The sequence below is a fragment of the Pseudorca crassidens genome, chromosome 17 (genome assembly GCF_039906515.1).
Source record: "Pseudorca crassidens isolate mPseCra1 chromosome 17, mPseCra1.hap1, whole genome shotgun sequence".
In the NCBI taxonomy this organism is placed as follows: domain Eukaryota; kingdom Metazoa; phylum Chordata; class Mammalia; order Artiodactyla; family Delphinidae; genus Pseudorca; species Pseudorca crassidens.
The window spans coordinates 35,263,243-35,283,745 of record NC_090312.1 but is presented as its reverse complement, the minus strand read 5'-3'; the positions used below and the strand labels follow the sequence as shown (position 1 = coordinate 35,283,745).

At 36.2% G+C, this 20,503-nt stretch overlaps 1 protein-coding gene across 7 annotated transcripts in view; it reads right to left on the bottom strand.

Moving 5' to 3' along the window:
• The window catches only part of UBR5 (ubiquitin protein ligase E3 component n-recognin 5), a 141,958-nt gene that overhangs the window by 72,202 nt on the left and 49,253 nt on the right, over window positions 1-20,503 (bottom strand). For 5 of the 7 annotated variants that reach the window (XM_067711586.1, XM_067711589.1, XM_067711588.1 and 2 more), the window contains exons 6-13: window positions 17,795-17,984; window positions 17,443-17,602; window positions 16,708-16,857; window positions 14,719-14,930; window positions 5,321-5,437; window positions 5,126-5,236; window positions 4,371-4,525; window positions 2,937-3,054 (exon numbers count right to left, since the gene is read on the bottom strand). In XM_067711586.1, coding sequence (XP_067567687.1) covers window positions 2,937-3,054; window positions 4,371-4,525; window positions 5,126-5,236; window positions 5,321-5,437; window positions 14,719-14,930; window positions 16,708-16,857; window positions 17,443-17,602; window positions 17,795-17,984 — 1,213 coding nt within the window. The remainder of the gene's footprint in view (window positions 1-2,936; window positions 3,055-4,370; window positions 4,526-5,125; window positions 5,237-5,320; window positions 5,438-14,718; window positions 14,931-16,707; window positions 16,858-17,442; window positions 17,603-17,794; window positions 17,985-20,503) is intronic. The other 2 variants (XM_067711590.1, XM_067711592.1) reach the window with 1 other exon arrangement.

The window sequence follows — 20,503 nt, the reverse complement described above, 5'->3', positions numbered from 1 at the left end:
AAAACAATTACATTTTTTTATCTGTTTCTTATAATTTGAAATTATTTTCTTCCTTAATTCATGATGCTATATATAGGCTCCATAACTTCAACTCTACCGATACTTGTTTCCCTCAGAAGACTGTTGTTTCCTACAAGCCAGAATTTTCACTGAATAATATAAGTTTTCTCTTAAATTAGAAAAAGAATGTGTAGACATTAGTGTTAGAAGTTAACTGAGTTCAGCAGTGAATAACCTATAAATCTTCACTGCCATGGAGCACCCCTAGGTCATACTCTAAAACCAATAACCTCTAAGGTGACACTGCCAAATGCACCAACAGTAACTCAAAATGAGGTATGAACATTATTTCTGGAAATCTCTTTTGATTCTAAAGCAGCCCAATCTTACTTTCTGTTCAGTCATCCAGTGACTAACGATTATGTTATATTTGACAGTGGACTATATGATGATCATGTTTTTTGTCAATTTATAATTAAATATAAGTCACACAGTCTTAAGAAGGTGGTACATTTGAGAAGTACAGGAACTGGAAATACTGACACAGAGCAGGAGTTCTGTCAAAGAATAGTTGTGTGTCACTAAATATAGCTCTGTGGCATAGAATGAATAGTTCAGAAGAGCCAACTTCTTGAAAAGGGTATGTCCTGCTTAGGTTGACTTAAAGAGAGGTTTCATCCATAAATTTTTGGAAAATACTGGTGAAAGCTTAAATACTGAAAGAGGATCAACAAGAAAGAAGGCTATAATTGTCAAAGAAATGTGGCAAGATATATTAGAAGTTATCCATTAACACCTTCTTATAAAAATAAATGCACCTTAGAGACAAGGAGGTGTATATCCAGCATATAAGAAGACATGAAATGAATATTTGCTAAACATACTACTCTCCACAATTATGATCTGTGAGTGCAGGTGCGGCTGCAAACTCTTAACTGATCGACCATTCTTTCTGATGTTAACATATGAACGATTTCCCCATTATGTGGCCATGACTGTCTTAAACCTCCAGTTTTCTACACTTTAAAACAAAATCTTATTCTATACCAAAGTATTGGAATATGCTGCTATTTTTCACCAATTTAGTGCCAAGCTATTGCTTAAAACTTTTCTTCAGTGCATCTTTAAAGGATTTTTCTACCCTCCCTGTCTATAGTAATGTCATCCTACATGCTAATAAGGCATCTGCCAGGATATTCTGCTAATATGTGAGTCTAATAAATAAGGAACTTTGAAAACATGAGAAATCAGTATGTGAACTGAATAAGAAAAAGGGAGCTCCTAGAAAAGAGAGATCTGTCCAAACCAACTGATGTAAATAATGAAGACTAAACAACAATATTCAAAATAATGGGTAATTGCTGAAAACTTCCTAGTTGGAAGGCCAACAAAGGAGTCAGAACAAGACAACCATGAATAGGACCAAAACAAATGGGAGTCCCAAACAAAAATAAGAAGTACATAAGCTGAGTTTTGGAGAAAAGTAACAGCTAAAGCAGTGATTACTTTTTAAGACATAGGTAATGTAAACATGATACCACCTTACAGTGATGAGAAAAAGATGAATTGAAAAAAAAGTGCTAGATGAGGAAATTAGTGCCATGTTACGTCACAAAACCCAACACTTGTCTAAGCGTTAGGGATTATAAAGTCCTTAAACACTCATTGCAGCACTTGCTATAATGAATATAAATATCGACTTTTAACCCGAAGATAAATTTCTAACAGAATCTAATGAATTAGAAGTATAACGGTAGTGTTCAGACTCTTTTGGTCTCAGGACCGTCTCCCCTTTTTAAATATTACCAAGAATCCCCAAATCTTTTGTTTATGTGGGTCATATATAGTTGGTATTTAATGTATTAGTAATTAAAACTGAAAATTTTAAATATTTAATATTAATAAACCCCATGTTAATATAATTTATAAAAATAACTACATTTTTTAAAAAATCAGCAAGAAAAGTGGCATTGTTTACATTTTTGCAAATCTCTTAATGTCTAATTTAATGGAAGACAGCTGGAGTCCCATGTATGCTCCTGCATTCAATTTGCTGTAATATGTTACTTTAGCTGAAGTATATGACGACAACTCAGCCTTACACAGATAGGTAACTGGAAAAAGAAGGACTCTCAGATCCCCCGAAAGGGCTGAGAAGCCAGCAGGAGTACTTGGACCACACTTTGAGAACCATTGGGGTACTAGAAAATCACATTCCATAAGATATATATATAAGAGGCTAAAACCATCTCAGAAACTAGTAGAAACACGAGGATTTGACGAAGACTCCTGCCTCATGCTGACAATATTGCCAGAGAGCAGTATCTTTCAAACTGCTTGGTCATAAGAATCATCTGGGATGTTTGTGACACATAAGGAAGCCTGTGTCCTACCACCAACCAACTGAAAGAATAATTCAGGCAAGGGGCTCCAGACTCTACATTTTTAAACTCTACATTTAAGTACCAAATGATTCTTAAAACCAGGCTAATCTGAGATTCCTGTCCCACAGGAAAACCAGCTGACATCAGGGCAGAATCTATGTTACTCAGCTATTGAGTGAAGAGTGATGTGGCACATACATACTACTGGAACCAGGTCCTTCAAATGACATTCATTTATAAAACTGCCTACAGGGGAATTAATTACAGGGGAAGAAATGATTTTGATGAGCAACAATGTCCCTTAGGACAGACTTAATTCTTTTTTTTTTTTAATATGTATTTATTTATTTTGCCTGCAGTATGCAGACTTCTTAGTTGAGGTACGCGGACTTCTTAGTTGCAGCGTATGAACTCTTAGTGGCGGGCATGCATGTGGGATCTAGTTCCCCGACCAGGGATCAAATCTGGGGCCCCCTGCATTAGGAGCGTGGAGACTTACCCAAGGAAGACCACCAGAGAAGTCTCAGGACAGACTTAATTCTAACCACTTACCTGGGTACCAACAGTGATGTTCGGCATTGAAGAAATACCAGCACTAGATTTGGGCTTTTTGTTTTTTGCTCTAGCTTTCTCTAACATTTTTTTCCTTTGACTAAAAGGGACTACACCCCTGAAAAGGAAAAGCAAAAATTGGACAAATAAGTGGCGAAGAAGCCCATTAAATAAATCTGAAATTATACACATTATATTTAAGTATTACTTGTATATTCCTTCTCTAATATTTTTGCCTCAGTATAATATTAGCATGTGTAACTTATTAATAATCATAACTTGATCACAGGTTTACAATACATAACTGGGTCCACTTTTATTAAACATTTAGGATTAAAAGTCACAGGAAATTCATCATTTGATATTTACTTCCAAATAATTCTGTTTCATTAGTAAATTCCCCTATACATTACTTCTGCCAATGCAAAGTTGCTGATAACTCCCTAAAACACAACAGAAAATACATTTGAAGCCCCTTTCGAACATTAAAGGAATAATTAAATGAGGCACAGAATATTCATACAATGACATACTTTAATAACCTTTAAAATTATATTTTATGTAGCTGTTAAATGAAAAAAGTATGAAAAACACTCTAAGTTTCTAATTAAATAAAAGCAAAGTACACGTTTATATATAGGAAAAAAAAAAAGATTAATAAAATACTCCCAAAATGTTAATAGTAGTTACATTTGGGTTGTAGGATTATAGGTGATTTTTGTTTCTACTTTATACCTTTTAAAAATTTCATCATTATAGTCACTAAGTATGTATTATTTTTATAAGCTTTTCTTTATCTTAAGGATTTTTTCCAATGTTACTTTGCTCCAAAGTGAAAATTTCCCTCTCTATAAAGCATTAGCTTTTTTTTTTTAATTGAAGTATAGTTGATTTACAATGATGTGTTAGTTTCTGGTATACACCAAAGTGATTCAGTTATTATATTACATTATATATATATATATATAAAAAATGTGAAATATATACGAATATTAGATGTATATTCTATATATAGAATGTGAAAAAGAATATATATACACATATAAAATATAAATAAAAACAAGTAATCTTTTCAAAAGGATTGTGGTCAAAATATATATATATTCTTTTTCATATTCTATACATAATATTCTTTTTCATATTCTTTACCATTATGGTTTATTACAGGATATTGTATATAGTTCTCTGTGCTATACAGTAGGACCTTGTTGTGTGTCTATTTTCTATAGAGCAGTTTCTATCTGCCAATCCCAGACTCCTAGTTTATCTCTCCCCTACCCCCTTTCCCCTTTGGTAACCATATGTTTGTTTTCTGTGAGTCTAAAGCATTATCTTTCAACTGACCTTCTCTATTGGTATTCCACTACTCAAAGCACCTATCTGTGTACATAAAAGCATCCACTGATATGAAATACCCCCCTCTGTGATACTCACCACCAATATAAATTGTTCTCTAGCTGTGCGCAGGTATAAAGGGCACAGCAATGTAAAGAAACAATCCGTTCTCCTTGAAGTTCTGAGTAAGTCTGTGCGGTGTGCTCTAGTTTAGAAGCCACAGAACTTAAAGTTTCATCTACCCATGTAGCAACCTAAAGATAAAACACCAGAGGATTAAATAAAAACAAGTAATCTTTTCAAAAGGATTGTGGTCAAAACGAGGGTAAGGAATACCTACACTCTGGACTGGAATTCTAAAGGCTAGAAAAAAAAGTAATTCAGAAAAGGTCCTTAATAAGACTAGAAACTAAAATACTTTCTTCACGCAAGTCAATCAAAATACTAGTTATTGAAATAAATGTCTAAAGCCATCTCTAAGGCATTAATTGAAGGTCCATATCTGCTCCAACAATTTTTAAACAAATTTAGTGACTCTAAAGTCACACTGATAATCTGAGATATAATATCCATACTTCCTCAATCTATCTACTGTAGTTCTTCAATATCTCCTCTTTTGCCAGGACTTAGCGTGAATATTTTTCCTTCCCTTAAAGTAGAAAGCTATCTCTGAAAAGGAATTATAATACAGAGATAAACCAGCAATAAAAAGATTATACATTGGATTACTGTACTAAGGCTTGAGACACTTTGTTATTTGCAGATCTAGTTAGATAGAAATGAAAAGATGGAAAAGGGGCAGGGAGAGGAAGAAAATCAAGAATTTAAGAAATGTTTTTCACAGTGTGTCATACCTTGTTATTTTCTGTAGCTACAGTTGCTCTTATGCTATTTGCAGACAGGAGAACTATCTTTTCATTGGTTAGCCCCAAAAATGTTGCTCGTGGATGATGTAAGGAAGGATTCTTTGAAAGCATAAGAAAAGTGATTACCATTTTGTATGCTGATTTGAAGAGCTATTTAAAGGAAGATTTAATATAATGAAATACCTGTGCATTTCTGTAAGGCTCAGATTCACTCCACTTCCACTGATAAAGTTCTCCTTTACTGCTGACAGCCAAAAGCTCAGAATACAGAGCCCCAATACAGATGAATTTTGTTCCATCCTGTAAAGTGGAAGTAACACAGTGGTATAAATATAACAACTGCCAAACCTAAAGATTCGGATACATCACATTAATTACTACATCAAATTTCAATTAATTATGTGAACACACAAACCGCTTTAGCAAAGTCTCCAGCACAGCCCGCAATGCCCTCCTTTAAGTGGCCTGGGTGCCCCACCCCTGCCCCCGTGCCTCCGAACTCACTCTCCTCCAGTCATATTGGCCTTTTTCCTGCTCCTGCCAGTATCCCACCATGTCCTTGTCATTCTCTTGCCTTGTTTCTCAGGTGACTCACTCCCTCTCCTCAATCAAGTCTGCTCAAATGAGACCTTCCCTGACTGCACTATCTACAAAATCAGCACTCTAATATTCCATCTCCTGACTCTGCTTTCTTTAGTTCACAGCACTTCACAACTTGACATATTTACTTGACGTATTTACTCATTTATAGTCTACTTCACTCAAATATAAGCTTTGTCTTGTTCACCACTGTATCCCCTGTTCTTAGAACAGTGAACAGAGTAGATGCTCAATAAACGTGTTGAATAAATGAAGAAAAAACAGACTAAGGAGTTGAAGTGGGGAAAGTCGAGTTATCAACACAAGATTCCTTCCCTGTAGGCTATTCCAAGCTGCTGAAACAAGTGTCTGTGTTGTTTTTTAAGGTAAAAGTTCATTTAGTTTTAAAGCAATGCACATGCAATGAGTCGGAACGCAATTAAATTATAAAAAGTGCAGACAATAAATTAATAATATAAATGATAAAGTGATAATTTTTTTAACATAAGACCAAAATGACCAGAAATCTCACAGCAAAGCTTGCCAATAACAGATTTTACGTTGTATTTTTGCCACTGCAAAACTTCTCTGCTCTCTTTGATGTTCTGGCTCCAGAGTATGCTAAACTAATGGCTTCTTTTTAGGTTTCTGTCAAATTCCAATCTTATTTGGTCAGATGGGTTATGGTGCTCAGCTATAGTCTGTGAAGCCTGTCAAGACTTATAATAACAACAGGTTATGCCTCAGAGCTGTATAGAAAGAACACTAATTTTTTTTTTTTGCAGTTTCATGCTGTTGATTTTTCTTTTTTAAAATGTAAGCCACTAATTGTTTAAGAAAAAATTTTAAACCAAAAGTTGCATATTAATATTACACACAAACCAAAACACAAGTGACTTTTTTTTTTTTTTTTGCGGTACGCAGGCCTCTCACTGTCGTGGCCTCTCCCGTTGCGGAGCACAGGCTCCAGACGCGCAGACTCAGCGGTCATGGCTCACAGGCCCAGCCCCTCCACGGCATGTGGGATCTTCCTGGCCCAGGGCATGAACCTGTGTCCCCTGCATCAGCAGGCGGACTCTCAACCACTGTGCCACCAGGGAAGCCCAACACAAGTGACTTTTAGCACAGTACATACATGCTTACATAAACTCAAATATTTACACATTTAAAACAATTTCCATTTAACATACAAAATTTCTGAAATACATAAAAGCATTAATACTTTCTATAAAACTACAATTAAAACATCAAGTGCTTTCTTGGAGTTTCAAGTTACCTCTTTAAAATAAGATCTTGCTTGCATATATAGTCTTTCTCCAATAATCAGTATGAACTTTTTTTCCCCCCAAGAGGTTTATTTTCCAGGTACATTGTAAGCTCAAGAAAACGGACCCAACAATTATGCAATGTAATTATGTCACAACAACTTAATTGCACATAATGCTTTAAAGTAGGTTTGGATGAAGTTCTCAAACACTTTGGTATATGTTCTTCAGGGACTTCTGTTAGAAACAACAGGAATTTTAAGCCCCTTCAATCCCCATTTTGCTTTAAAATGGACAAGTCTTTGGTTAAAGTTCTATATTTTGGGCATTTATTATTAATTAAAATGGTCCCCAAACCAATAAACGGCGCTGATGTATTATTAGTTTACAAGACTTCATTTAACTTGTTTCTGATGCAGTGGGAAGCTATAGATATTCATTTATTATAACATGTCATTGATAGTTTCAATCTTTCACTTATAAGCAGACAAATCAATAGGTTTAGTCAGTATCTCTGTTCATTTTCTGTTATAATCTAAACTATACAGTAACTTCCAGTAACTATAGATACTGAAGAACACTAATTTTAATCTTCTATTTTACCAGTGCCAATCAGCTCTATTTTCAAGTCACATCTATGGAGGGATGGGAAAGAGACCAAACTTGAAATTTTCCAACTTAGCAATTCTACTCTTCCCTTCACCATGGGTATCTGAAAAACACACCGTGTACTTTCTCCAGGGCTGCTGCATCAAATCTTAACATTTCTACCTCACACTTCCTTCTCGACCCCTTGGTTAAAGAGATGATAGAATCAGACCAAGTTGAGTCCAAAACCTGGATCCAACACTTATTAAGTAGGTAACTTCAGATAAGTTATGTAACTTCTCTGAACCCATTTCTTCACTTCTAAAATGGGTATAATAATAACACGATGGGGAGGGGGGCGGTAAAAACCAAATAAAGTAACATATATTAAAGCACCTGGCACAAATAAGTGGTCAAATTCAACTCTGGTTACTCTGCTGCCCTGACTTCATCTCCTACTCACCCAAAAGGCACAAGCTTCCTGAGTATTTCCATCTCCATCCAGACTTACTTAATGAAAAAACACCATTCTCCCCTCCCCCTCCCCTTCTCAGAGAAAGAAGTGTTCCTCTCTACTATCTAAGGACAGCTCACCACACACAGTGGACACAACCCTCTCTCATTACCTCCACAACCGTCCAAACCCGCCTGCCCTTCAGTCTTAGGCCCGGAGAAGTGAACTGTCACCCGGCGTCCGTCTCACCTCACCGGCTCGCACTGACAGCCACGCCTGCTCTTGCAACAGCCTTATCGATGCCCCGTGCATTGAACCAATCCATCTTCTCTCTTCAAACTCTTTGAACCATTGGACCCTGTTCATCACCAGTTCTAGAACCTCTCCTCTCCCTTGTTCACAGGTCACTGCTCTCTACTGGTCTTCCTCCTATCTTCATGACTACAGTAATTTTTCCACCTTCCTTGTACCACCACGTACTCCCTGACCCAGATTCTGTCCTTGTCCGTTTATTCAAATGATGTTCCACCCTCAGCCTAAGTGACTGTATCCACTGGGGCGCCACGCTTTTAAACATGTAAATCTTCTATCTGCAGACTAACCTGCAGATTAACTGCCTGGATGTCTGAAAAGCACCCTACCATCTCCAAAATGAATTCATCGTCTCCTCCAAAGCTACATGTCCCCTGTAGTCCCTGTCTCCATGAATGACATCTACCACCCACCCAGTAACAGGAGGGCAACAAGGGAACCTGGGCCCTCTCTTCAACTCTTCCTCTTCTCTTAACCAGATGGTGACTAGCAAACCAATGCTATACTTTGTCTCAACTTCCTCGAACATTCTTCCCTTCATCCATCCTCCCTGTCATTGCTTTGGTTGAGAGCCTCACAATTCCGTTCTACAACAATTCTAGCAGTCTCTTAACTGACTCTAGATTTTTACTATTCCTATCTTTCTCCCACTGTGCCAATAGTGCTCGTCTCCCTAAAAATATACAAAACCAAACCCCACCAATCTCATCATGTCATTTCTCTAAGAACTTTGCTGGCAGAACAACATCCTAACTCTTTGGGAAGTCGTCTAGGGCTCTCTGGTCTTCTCCACCCTGCTCTTCTCCTTCTCCCACCACAGAGCAGCAATTCTGAATTTCTCACTGCTCCGCAAACACACCCTGACCTTTCCTGACTCTAGGCCCATACTTGACGTGTTTGGAATGCCTCTGCATCTTGGTTAATGCCTACTTGACCTTAAAAATGCTGCTTAAATGTCATCTCCTCCGTGAAGTCTTTGCCACATCTCTCAGGTGGTGTTAGTCATTCCCCACTCTGAGCCCCTATAAATACCGTATTCACACCTTCTGTCTAGCACTGGTCATACTGTGAACACATTTCATTGTATGTGAATGTCTGTCTTCCCCAATGAGTTGCCTATGGGAAGGTCCATAACGAATTCACCTCTACATTCCCACAGGCCAGCCTAGTGCTTGGCACATAGTAGGAGCACACTGACAACTGAAGGAACAAATTCATCTCAACTCAAACTTTTTGAGTAAAAACTCTGCCAGAGCAGTACAATCCTAAACAATTCATCCCTATAGCCACAGCATGGTGTGTGAGGCACTCTCAGAACTGACTTGCCTATATCCTTCAAGGATGGACCAATGTTCCCCAGCTCATTAGTCCTGAATGAGCTAAGTGAACCCTGAAGGCCCTGAAAATCCATTATGGACAAATGTGGAGAGATGGCAAAACCACCAACCAAAGGAAGATGATGGAAAAATCACCTATTGTCTCTTGCCTGATTTAGATCAGTAGGTGGAGAAATACAAAGCAATCAAATACACATAAAGAAACAGTATTTTAGCTCACACACTTCATAATATCATAGAAGACAAGGCTTTTATCGTTTTGATGAAATACTAATGGCTGCTTCTGAGCAAGTTGGGCCCTGCTTCAATCCAACTGGAAAAGGTGGATATGCACATTTCCGTTAAGATCAGTAGTTTGTAGCTCTATTTTTTTTTTTTAAACAAAACGAATCCTTTAGAAGCTGAATCTAATCAATAAATTTGCAACTGTCTGAACATTAAAGATCAACCAAATGAGGAATCCCTCCCTAAAGACAGATGGAAAATGTCAAAAATATGATAAAAATTACCTTAAAAAGCCAAAGCTTTAAAAGAAAAAGAAAAAGGTCATTCAGCATAGCAACATGAACTCCTATTAATTTCATCTAGTGACTTACATTTTTTAAAAAATTGGTCTTATTATTCCTAAATTTCTCCCTACAAACCTTGGTTTTCTTTTTTTAAATTTTCCTACTATCAGCAAACACTAGTTTTCCCATTAAGTACCAATTCTAACTGCAATGTGCTGTGTATTATGGCTGAAATGGATGCTATACAACTACAGGTTACATGGCACAATTTGTTAACTGTCCTTATTCACACTTCACTTCTCCTTACCTATCTAGGTTTCCATTTTCTCCTTATGCCTGGCTTCTCTTCCTCTTTATGACCTCTTCTCCTTTTGCTCTTACTTCATTATTAAAGTACATTTGTGACACACCTAGCCAACTTTTAACAGATACTTCCTGGAAGCTTCCATGTGTCGATTAAAAAAAAAAAAAGACCTTCCTCACCCAACTTCCACTTCTAGAACCTTGAAGGCGAAGCAGAATGACCAACAAATTTGATCAACTGGTCCCAACAGTGATGGCTGCTTCAAATAATTTAAGGAGCCAAACGTCATGGGACTATTTCCTCTCAATACCATTCAAAGAAACTTGAGAATAACACACAACTCTACAATTCAAAAGGCTGGTGGAGAATAAATTTTCTTATTTTCCCTAAACTATATGAAAATAGATCCAGAACAGTAAGCGATACGACTGTAAATTAACAATACTGACTTGCTGAATCAGTTTCGTTTCTTCATCACTCACCAAACAACTTTTGTCAAATTCTTCTCTGGGAGCTTACTGGAAATAAAGGATGTGTGCATTTTCTAATCTGAAAGGGTTTGTTTTGTTACAGGGCACAAAGCAGAAGTTTTTATGTTCAACTTCAGATTTACTTAGTATGGATTTCCGTGTAAGTTTTCTCGGCCCTTTCCCTTCAGCATTTACTACTTAGCTCTTACCTTTGCATTCTTACTTTTAACAGTCTTTGTTACTATTGTGGCTGCATGTTTTATTCTCTTATCAGTCACTTTAGATTCTTGTTGGAAGTAGGTTGGTATATATATGTATGTATGTGTGTGTATATATATATATATATATATATATACACATATATATATAGTTACAACGTAAATGTAGACATTCAGCAACACAGAACTAAATTTCTAATCTGAGAAAAGTAAATTCCAAAAATGACTGAGAAGTGAAAATGGAGCCATGTTAGATAACTGCCTAATTGAAAGATTGCACCTTCCCATCAAAGTAACTCTTAGTAATCACTCTGGCCTCCTGTGATTCCCCAAAGCCTCTTATACCTAATTCCATTATGGTACTTAACACCAAAGTATTAACATCATTGTTCTGCCTTTCTACAAAACTCTCACCCTAACACCTGAACAAAAGGCCTAACACACAATATGGATTTAACCAAGGCTACTCAATCACGTGTGCATGTGTGTCCCCATCCACTGATGGATGCTTAGGTTGCTTCCATATCTTGGCTATTGTAAACAATGCTGCAATAGACATGGGGGTAAATGTATTTCGAGTTAGTGTTTTCATTTTCTTCAGATAAATACCCAGAAGTGGAATTGCTAAATCATACAGTAGCTCTGTTTTTAATTTTTTAAAGACCCTCCCTACTGTTTTCCATAGTGGCTGAACCAATGTACATTCCCACCAACAGTGCACAAGGGTTACCAATTATGCTTTTATACTAGTTTTGACATTTAAATCAAAATAATTTATGGAAATAAAGTTTAAGGTTACCTCAAATATTTTCAATTTAAGATTATACTGTAAAGGCTTAAAGAGAACATTCATTCCACCATTAAGGGAGCTTTATTAGCCTAGAAAATAGTGAAATTTTGAAGAAGTAGCTGTTCCTCTAAATAGGTGGTGGGAAAGTCAAAATTATTCCAGATAATTTAACAGTGGAATTTCTCAGGCACTCTAACAAAAGGAAGAATGAAAAATACCATGGATACTAACCAATCTTACAATTTAGGTCATTTCTGAAATTAAGCTGGGACACCCTCTTCCCACCCCCCCACCCCCCAAAAAAAACAAAAAACAAAAAAAAAAAGGGAGAGAGCGAGAAAGCAAAAGAGACAGAGAGACTACCTCCAAACAGTGCGTGCTGACGCCCTATACCTCCCTGCTCTCTCCACCTACCTCTCCATCTCCTATCAAGTCTGCCCCAAAACCCTTTTCTCCTCCTCAGGGATCACCACCCCCAATTCTGGAGGACTAAGAAGGCCCCACATAGTGCCTGTTTCTTCATGTGGAATGTATCCTATGCCCCTGTATGATCATTTTGCACACTGTTCTAAAAGCAAGGTCTTTTTTCCCTTTAACAACTCTCTGCATTCTCTTTCTGACTGTAGCATTCAGCCTTGCAAAACAATCATCTATCTAGTGGTTTGTTGATAACTGGGATAATGCTTAACAGCTTAATTAGGTTTATGCTGTTTTCTTTCCCTGAACTGAAATTTTTGATGTCTAAATTTCAATCACAAGCTAATAAAAAGTAGTTCTTCAGTGACATTTTAAATTAGGTTTTTCTTTAATAGGAAAAAAAAGGTATAGGTAGGATATACTTTGTTGCACACACTGCTATTTCTCCTTCATTCAATGTCTAAACAAACGAAGGAAATAACACACTAAGTAAGTAAGACCTGTACAGTGTCAAGATTTTACGATGCATTTAGTAACTGTCTCTGAAAACAAGCTATACCCAAAACCATGCCTATCATTAAAGGCCAACAAAGACCGGCTAACTCTAACAGAGGGTACACTGGCCAGGGAAAAAGCTTGCTAAACTCATACTGTTCAAAACACTTTCAGATGTGTGACAAAGAAGCCTACACTAATATGTATGCAATGGCACTATTAAAACAAGATTAATGAGTCCTCTATTACTTCCTGCCAATATGACATAGACACAGCTCTAGCATGATCAAGGCAAGAGAAACAGGAAACAAAGAACAATGTAGGGGAAAAAAAAGAAATGAAAAAGAAAAAGCCCAATGGTTTAAATCACCTTCTACCATATGAAGTAAAAGTAGAAATTGGAACATTTCTAGTTTTATGGAAATAAGTAAGAGAATGCAATTCAGGGAAAGTCTGTCAGCTGCCAAAGAAAACAGAATAACCTTTTGCTTACAAAGAGGCTGATTGAAATTCATGTTCCTTCTTGCATTCAAGCTTTCCACATGAGCTGAATACAGAGGAAAATAAATGAACTACATCAAGAGTCACAATAACTATGAAATATAAACAAATTCAGAACACTAAATAATATTTTTCCTTTAATATCCCAAATTCAACTTCAAAGAAAGAAAAGAAATCTACATCAGAATCTCCTTATCTGCTAGAGATAACCTTCAAGTTCTTATCTTCTTTTACTTCTACTTTAGAAAAGTTCCTATCCAACTGGCTCTGGAAATAAGAAACAGGCACTCCAAAAAACAGGTGAAAAACCCATGGCTTCCTACAGGAGCCTTTGAAGATAAATTACCAATCACTTAAGACAGTGAAACCTACACACCATCAATAGACTATGTCTATATGGGAAAAGAATCTAAAAAAGAGTGGATATATTTATTTGTATAACAGATTCACTTTGCTGTACACCTGAAACTAACACAATACTGTAAATCAATTACACCCCAATAAAAATAAAAGTAAAATAAAAGAATGTGTCAACTCTGTTTCACTTGTAGCAGTGATGGATTTTTACAGATTCAAATCAACTTAAATCCTGCATGCTTTCTAGAAGCTAGTCATTGTACTACCACTCAGGATGCAGAGCATAATTCCCCCAGTCCATTCCTGTTCAGCCTGCTTTGTCTCCCACAGCTTTTAGAGCAAAGGGCCTGTCAGAATTCACTGCCATCAAACGGGAAAGCTAAAATCAAAGAAACACAGATCCCTAATCTTGCCCTGACATGCATGCTTGTAACAATGACCAGAAACCTGCCCTGCAGAAAATGGGGTACTCTTGACAGTACAAAACAAATTCCTATCAAGAAATATACCATTCGTTACTGGTATAATTACCACCAGAAAAGAAATCTTGAAACAGAATGCTGATATATTATCTGGAACTACCATCCTTATTTCTCTGATTTACTTCATCAAGTAGAAAAAGAAATAGCACCACTGAACACATCTCCTTAAAACGACTCCTGTACTGTCAAATAAAGATGATCTACTTATATTTAAAACAAAACAAAAATATCACTTTATGTCTGCATTTTATTTTTATTTTTTATTTTCTGACCGCGCCATGCAGCATGCAGGATCTTAGTTCCCTGACCACGGATCGAACCCATGACCCCTGCAGTGGAAGCATAGAGTCCTAACCACTGGACGGCCAGGGAATTCCTATCTCTGCATTTTAAATGACAGTACGAAAATCTGAAATAAAACAGAAACCTTTTTGGGGGGGCGGAGGGGAGTGCCAGGAATTCAGTTAAAATGGAAAGGATGGGTGGGGTTTCTTTTCAAATACCTTATCAGGCCACCACTGCAAATCTTCTCCTAGAGACACTGGACTTTGAACAGGTGTATTCTTCTTATCCAAGTTTGGCTCTCCTTCCTTGCTGGTAGAGCCCCTTTCATTATCAAATGAGGCTCCATCAAGCCACCTTCGTTCACGTAAACGTAAAACGGATTCACGTTCACGCAACAGCTCAGAGTCTCTCTCTAAGGGAAGAAGGAGAACTGGTATGCAATTGGGTCACACCAGTGGGATAAAAGTAAGCCACTCTCTAGTAAAGACCCTTCAGGATGCAACTAACAGCAGTTTATCCACTCACAAGAACTTAATGTAAATGTATATCTAATAAGCTTGACATGCAACATTCAAAACATTAACTCTTTCAAGTGAATGTATGAAAATTATAAACTAGTATTTTTAAGCACTATGTAGAGGCAGACTTTTCTGAATTCCAACTATATGCTTTTAGAGCAGAACTGCTTTATTTTAAACTGGATTTTGGATTTTTTAAATGGAGTTTTAAATTTTTGGCTTTCATTAAAAATGTTTACCGTAACTTAAATTTATTAGAAAATATTCATAAATTAAAATTTTAACACGTTAGATACACAAACAAAAAAGAGTATTTGTTAGAGAGTCTACACATACAGATTAAAAAAAAAAAAAAACAACCAAATCTTGAAAAGGGTAAAATAAAAATCCATTAACTATAAAACTTCTGATAATCCAAGCCCTTGTTTAGAGTAATTTTACAGGCTGGATTTTTATGGAAAAGTCTTAAAATTTCTGAGAAACTAGACAGAATTTTTCTTTTGAGAATCTTTATAGAAAGATTACTTTACAAAAATGCTTCCCCTGAAACTGGCCTACAAACTTTTTAAAACCAGTTTTTTTCAGCTTGCTCACATATTATTTTTTAAATAGGCAACCAAAATAAACTTTCCAAGACTTGGATAGTAAGGATTAAAAACAATATTAAGTTGAACCATATAAAACTGCCATCCATGCAGATCTAACATGGTCAAGTACCACCAATTTCATATGGTTCAAAGTAAAACAGATGCCCACATAGAATGACCTAAGGAAAAGCAAAAGGGAGAAATTTAGAAGGAGTTTTGTGTTAGATATTGAATATCTTAAATGCAATACTTGATGCATTTTAGGCAGTAAAATATGCACTTATTTTTAAAAAATTTTTAAGCCATTACATAATAGGTTCAGTACACTAAAAGATCATCGTAAGTCTGTTATTTTAAAACTGCTTTCAAGTACTAGGTATTTGCAGTAAGGTCTTAATATAAAACAGCATCCTTTCCAGTTTACTAATGATAAGTAAATAATATATCTGATTCTTGCCTGTTACTTCAATCAAGCAGTTTTACATTCTGGAAAGTAAAAATACTGACTTACAAAAGTTAAAATGCAAGCTAAATCCACATCAACATACACAGAGAAAGGTTTATATTTGTATGATTTCAAAATCTTTTTTCTAAACTCTACTGTGTACTATACCTTTTCAAGATTTCAAACTTCTGAAAATATCATTTTAGTATAATAAGCATTTCTATATATTTACTATTGATCAATCTCATTCTAATAAGTTTTTTCATATTTCACTCTTCCATCTAACCAGGGTTTAAAATGAACAAAATAATCACTTTATTTTAATCAAATAAACTAAAGAGACTTGTTATCTGAATGCTGCATGTCACCGTAAAGCAGAATTCTGCTTTTACTTCAGAATCCATATTCCTAATTAAAAATACAGTTAGGTAAGTTGTAACCCTTTACATATATGCTACTATGTTGATAAGATCATCTCTAAAGTTCTAGTGTGGCTCTTCAAACTCAAAAGTAACTATTTTAATGCCAAAGCATCCAAAAACACTATCAAGTAATGATTTCGTCTACTGTAATATTAAAAGTTCAAATACAATGAATTCTACCACTATCTCTCCATAGAGTCAGCCAACAATCACAAAGAAATAAATGCAAAATTACCTCGAGATGAGCCTAGCCTGGAAAGTGACGAACGACGAAAAGAAGGGTAACCAAAATAGCTAATGTCTTCAGAAAACATGGCATCTGCATCAATAATGACACTTGGGTGGGCAGAATGAATGTCAGCATCAAGAAGAGACATAAGATCTTCTATAAACAGAAACAAACATAAATGAAGCAGATATAGAGAAAAAAATCTGCAGACCATTGAAAAATCCCTGAAAATTAAAACATTAAAATCAGGGACTGACTACTGACATAACCTGAGAAGAAAAGCAGTAACTACCTAGGAAATAAAGTTAACGTTATTAACACAGATTTTAAGGAACATCAATTGCATGATTGTTGCTTGGGCTAACTACTAAATTACCACAAGAAAAAAAGATCACTATTGAAGATTCTTGTGACATCACAGAAAGTCAAAATCTAAATGCAGTTCAGTTATTCCATATTCAGTAATAAGGGCATCAAAATACAACATTCCAGTCATCTGTCAGCCAGTGATAAAGACATGCACATACATCCATGTCTTTATAGGACCAAACACAAGTCCACTGAGCAAAAACATTTTCCCTTAAAGAGAATTTTACCATCAAATCAAACACTACAGTGAGAAATATCTACCACCTTGGAAAGAACAGTCAGCAAATCTATTGCACTTTAAAATTCCATTCCCCAGTCAAAAAAACATCTCTCCCTTCAGAGATGAGAAAACCATGATGGTGATCAACCAACCTCCAGGCAAATAAGATTCACTGGCTGTATCATCCCCATCATCTCCATCTTCATCATCCCGGCTAAGTAAATTATTTACAGCAAGGTTTACATCAAGATTTGTTCGCTGAAGTTCTCGAATAATGACACTTCTGGATTTGCCTTGTAAAACGACTTGGGCCTGAAATAAAAAATAGAGTACTATGCTAATTATCTTTTTCATAACTTCTTTATTAAAATCAGCTTCCTAGGATCAATACAGAAAACCAGTATTTCACAGTTCATGATATAAATCATGACTACAGCCTGCTATATTTAGTTAAACCTCACCCTGTCCTGCTATCTTACGTTAATTGTTCTACAAGATCCATACCTGTGAAATCAGCTCCTCTGGAATCACAGATGCTGGAATAACTGGCTGGGGTTGACTGCCCAAAAGCCCAGATCCTCGATCCCGTCCCGTCCGAATTACTCGAGTCTGTCGGCGAGAATCTCGAGCTCCAGCTGACGACCTACCAGAGGATCCTCCTCCACTTCCACCCACTCCAGAACTCCAACGACTTCTAAATATTGGAGAATTTAAAGAAACAGCATTTTAAACAATCATTCAGAAAGATCGCTTTGGGTCTCATGTTCATTATCTTAGAATATGATAAAGTTATTTTTCTAACTGACATAATATGCTATAGTAGTATTTTGACAGAACAATAGAACTGAACTTTAAAATAACACTGTTCCGGGCTTCCCTGGTGGCGCAGTGGTTGGGGGTCCACCTGCCGATGCAGGGGACACGGGTTCGTGCCCCGGTCCGGGAGGATCCCACATGCCATGGAGCGGCTGGGCCTGTGAGCCATGGCCGCTGAGCCTGCGCGTCCAGAGCCTGTGCTCTGCATCGGGAGAGGCCACAGCAGTGAGAGGCCCGCGTACCGCAAAAAAAAAAACAACAACAAAAAAAAAACACTGTTCCAATTTTTTTAAATGCTGAAGTATAAACTCACTTTTTAGAAAGATATATACCACCCTTTTGCATCTTTTAAAACAATTTTTTAAAGAACCACATACCAAGCATTTCTAGTCACAGCTCTAAAGTGAGTTATAGAATGCATCTCACCTTTGCGTGAAAGACCTATGAGACATAACTACTAACAGTCTGCAGCACAAAAAGTAAAATTCAGAGTTTAAAGTTTAAAGACACAACTAAATGGAAAGACACCCATGCCCAGGGGATGGAAAATTTAATATTGTTAAGATGTCCATACTGCTCAAAGCAATCTACAGATTCATCAAAATCCCTATGAATATCCCAATAGATTTTGTCCCTCAAAGGACATAATCAACAGAGTAAGGAAGCAACCTATAGAATGGAAGAAAATATTTACAAATCGTTTATCTAATGAGAGGTTAGTATCCAGAATATATAAAGAGCTCCAACACTCAACAACAAAAAAAATCAAATAACCTGATTAAAATATGGGAAAGAATGAGAACAGGCATTTCTCCAAAGATAATACACAAATGGCCAAGTAAGCATATGAACAGATGGTCAACATCACTAATCATGAGAAATACAAATCAAAACCACAATCACCTATCACCTCACACCCATCAGAATGGCTACCATGAAAAAAAAAAAGAAAATTACAAGTGTTGACAAGGATGTATAGAAACTGTAACCCTAGTGCACTGTAGGTAGGACTGTAAAATAGTGCAGTGCTATGAAAAACAGTATGAAGTTTCCTAAAAAATTAAAAATAGAACCACTATATATGACTCAGCAGTTGTAATTCTATGTATATATCCAAAAAAATTGAAAACAGAGTCTCGAAGAGATATTTGCATACCCATGTTCATAGCAGCACTATGTGTAAGAGCTGCGTGGTATAACATTGATTGTTCTCAATTAATGTCTCGATTTGATTGCTATCAACTTCAACTGGTCTACTCAACCGTGGAGCATCATCATCCAGAGAGAAATCTCCAGCAAGGAACTTTGCAGACCACTTCTGACACATTTGATCAGTCACAGTACCTTCCCCATACGCTGCACAATTTTTTTTGGCGTTTCAGTTGTGTTTTTACCTTTCTTGAAATAATAAAGCATAATATGCCGCAAGTGTTGTTTTTCTTCCATCTTCAATATTAAAATGGCTACACAAAAATTCACCAATTTTGGTAAGTTTTTTTACATGCACGCTGATATGACAGCTGTCACAATACAATCTAACAAAATTGTTTCAAATGAAGTTAAAGACAACTAAGCGCCACTAGAGCCATCTTATGGGAAAACCGAACAAACCTTTTGGCCAACCCAATACAACACAGATGAACCTTGAAGATATTATGCTAAGTGAAATACGCCAATCACAAGAAGACAAATACTATATGATTACAAATATAAAAGGTAGCTAACGTAGTCAAATTCATAGAAACAGAAAGTAGAATGGTGGCTGTCAGATGGTGGGGAGAGGGGTAAAGGGAGTTGTTTATTGGATATAAAGTTTCAGTTTTACAAGATGAAAAAGTTATAATAGAGATTTCTTTCACAACAATATAAATATACTTAATACTACTGAGATGTGCAGTTATAACCGAAAAGATAGTAAATTTTATGTTATGTGTTTTTAAACATGATTTTAAAAATATAGTCATGTGTTATCAAAGAAAGTAGTACTCTCAAAAACAGACAAGTTTTCTTTTCAACTTATATGCTTTGTGACAATTACGCAACAGAAAATAATATAGGATCAATGAAACATACAAACAGATATTCAAAACAAACATTAAATCAGCACTTCTACTTCATGGTTTCCTGTAAGTTGTCAAAATTAAGTCAGGTGGAACCACTCTTTTGGAAGCTTTTAACAGTCAAAAGCTACATATATTATTTCAACTTGAAAACAGGAGGAACCATACTAAAGAGTCTTAAAAAGATATAATTAGGGTAACTATATGTCCCAGTTTGCCTGAGATAATGCCAGAGTAAGCCTACTGTCTGAGCCTATTATTAATTTCACTCCAAAAAGCCCCTGTTCAGACATTATATGGCCAAAATAAATATAAGTAATGACTCAATATTTCTACC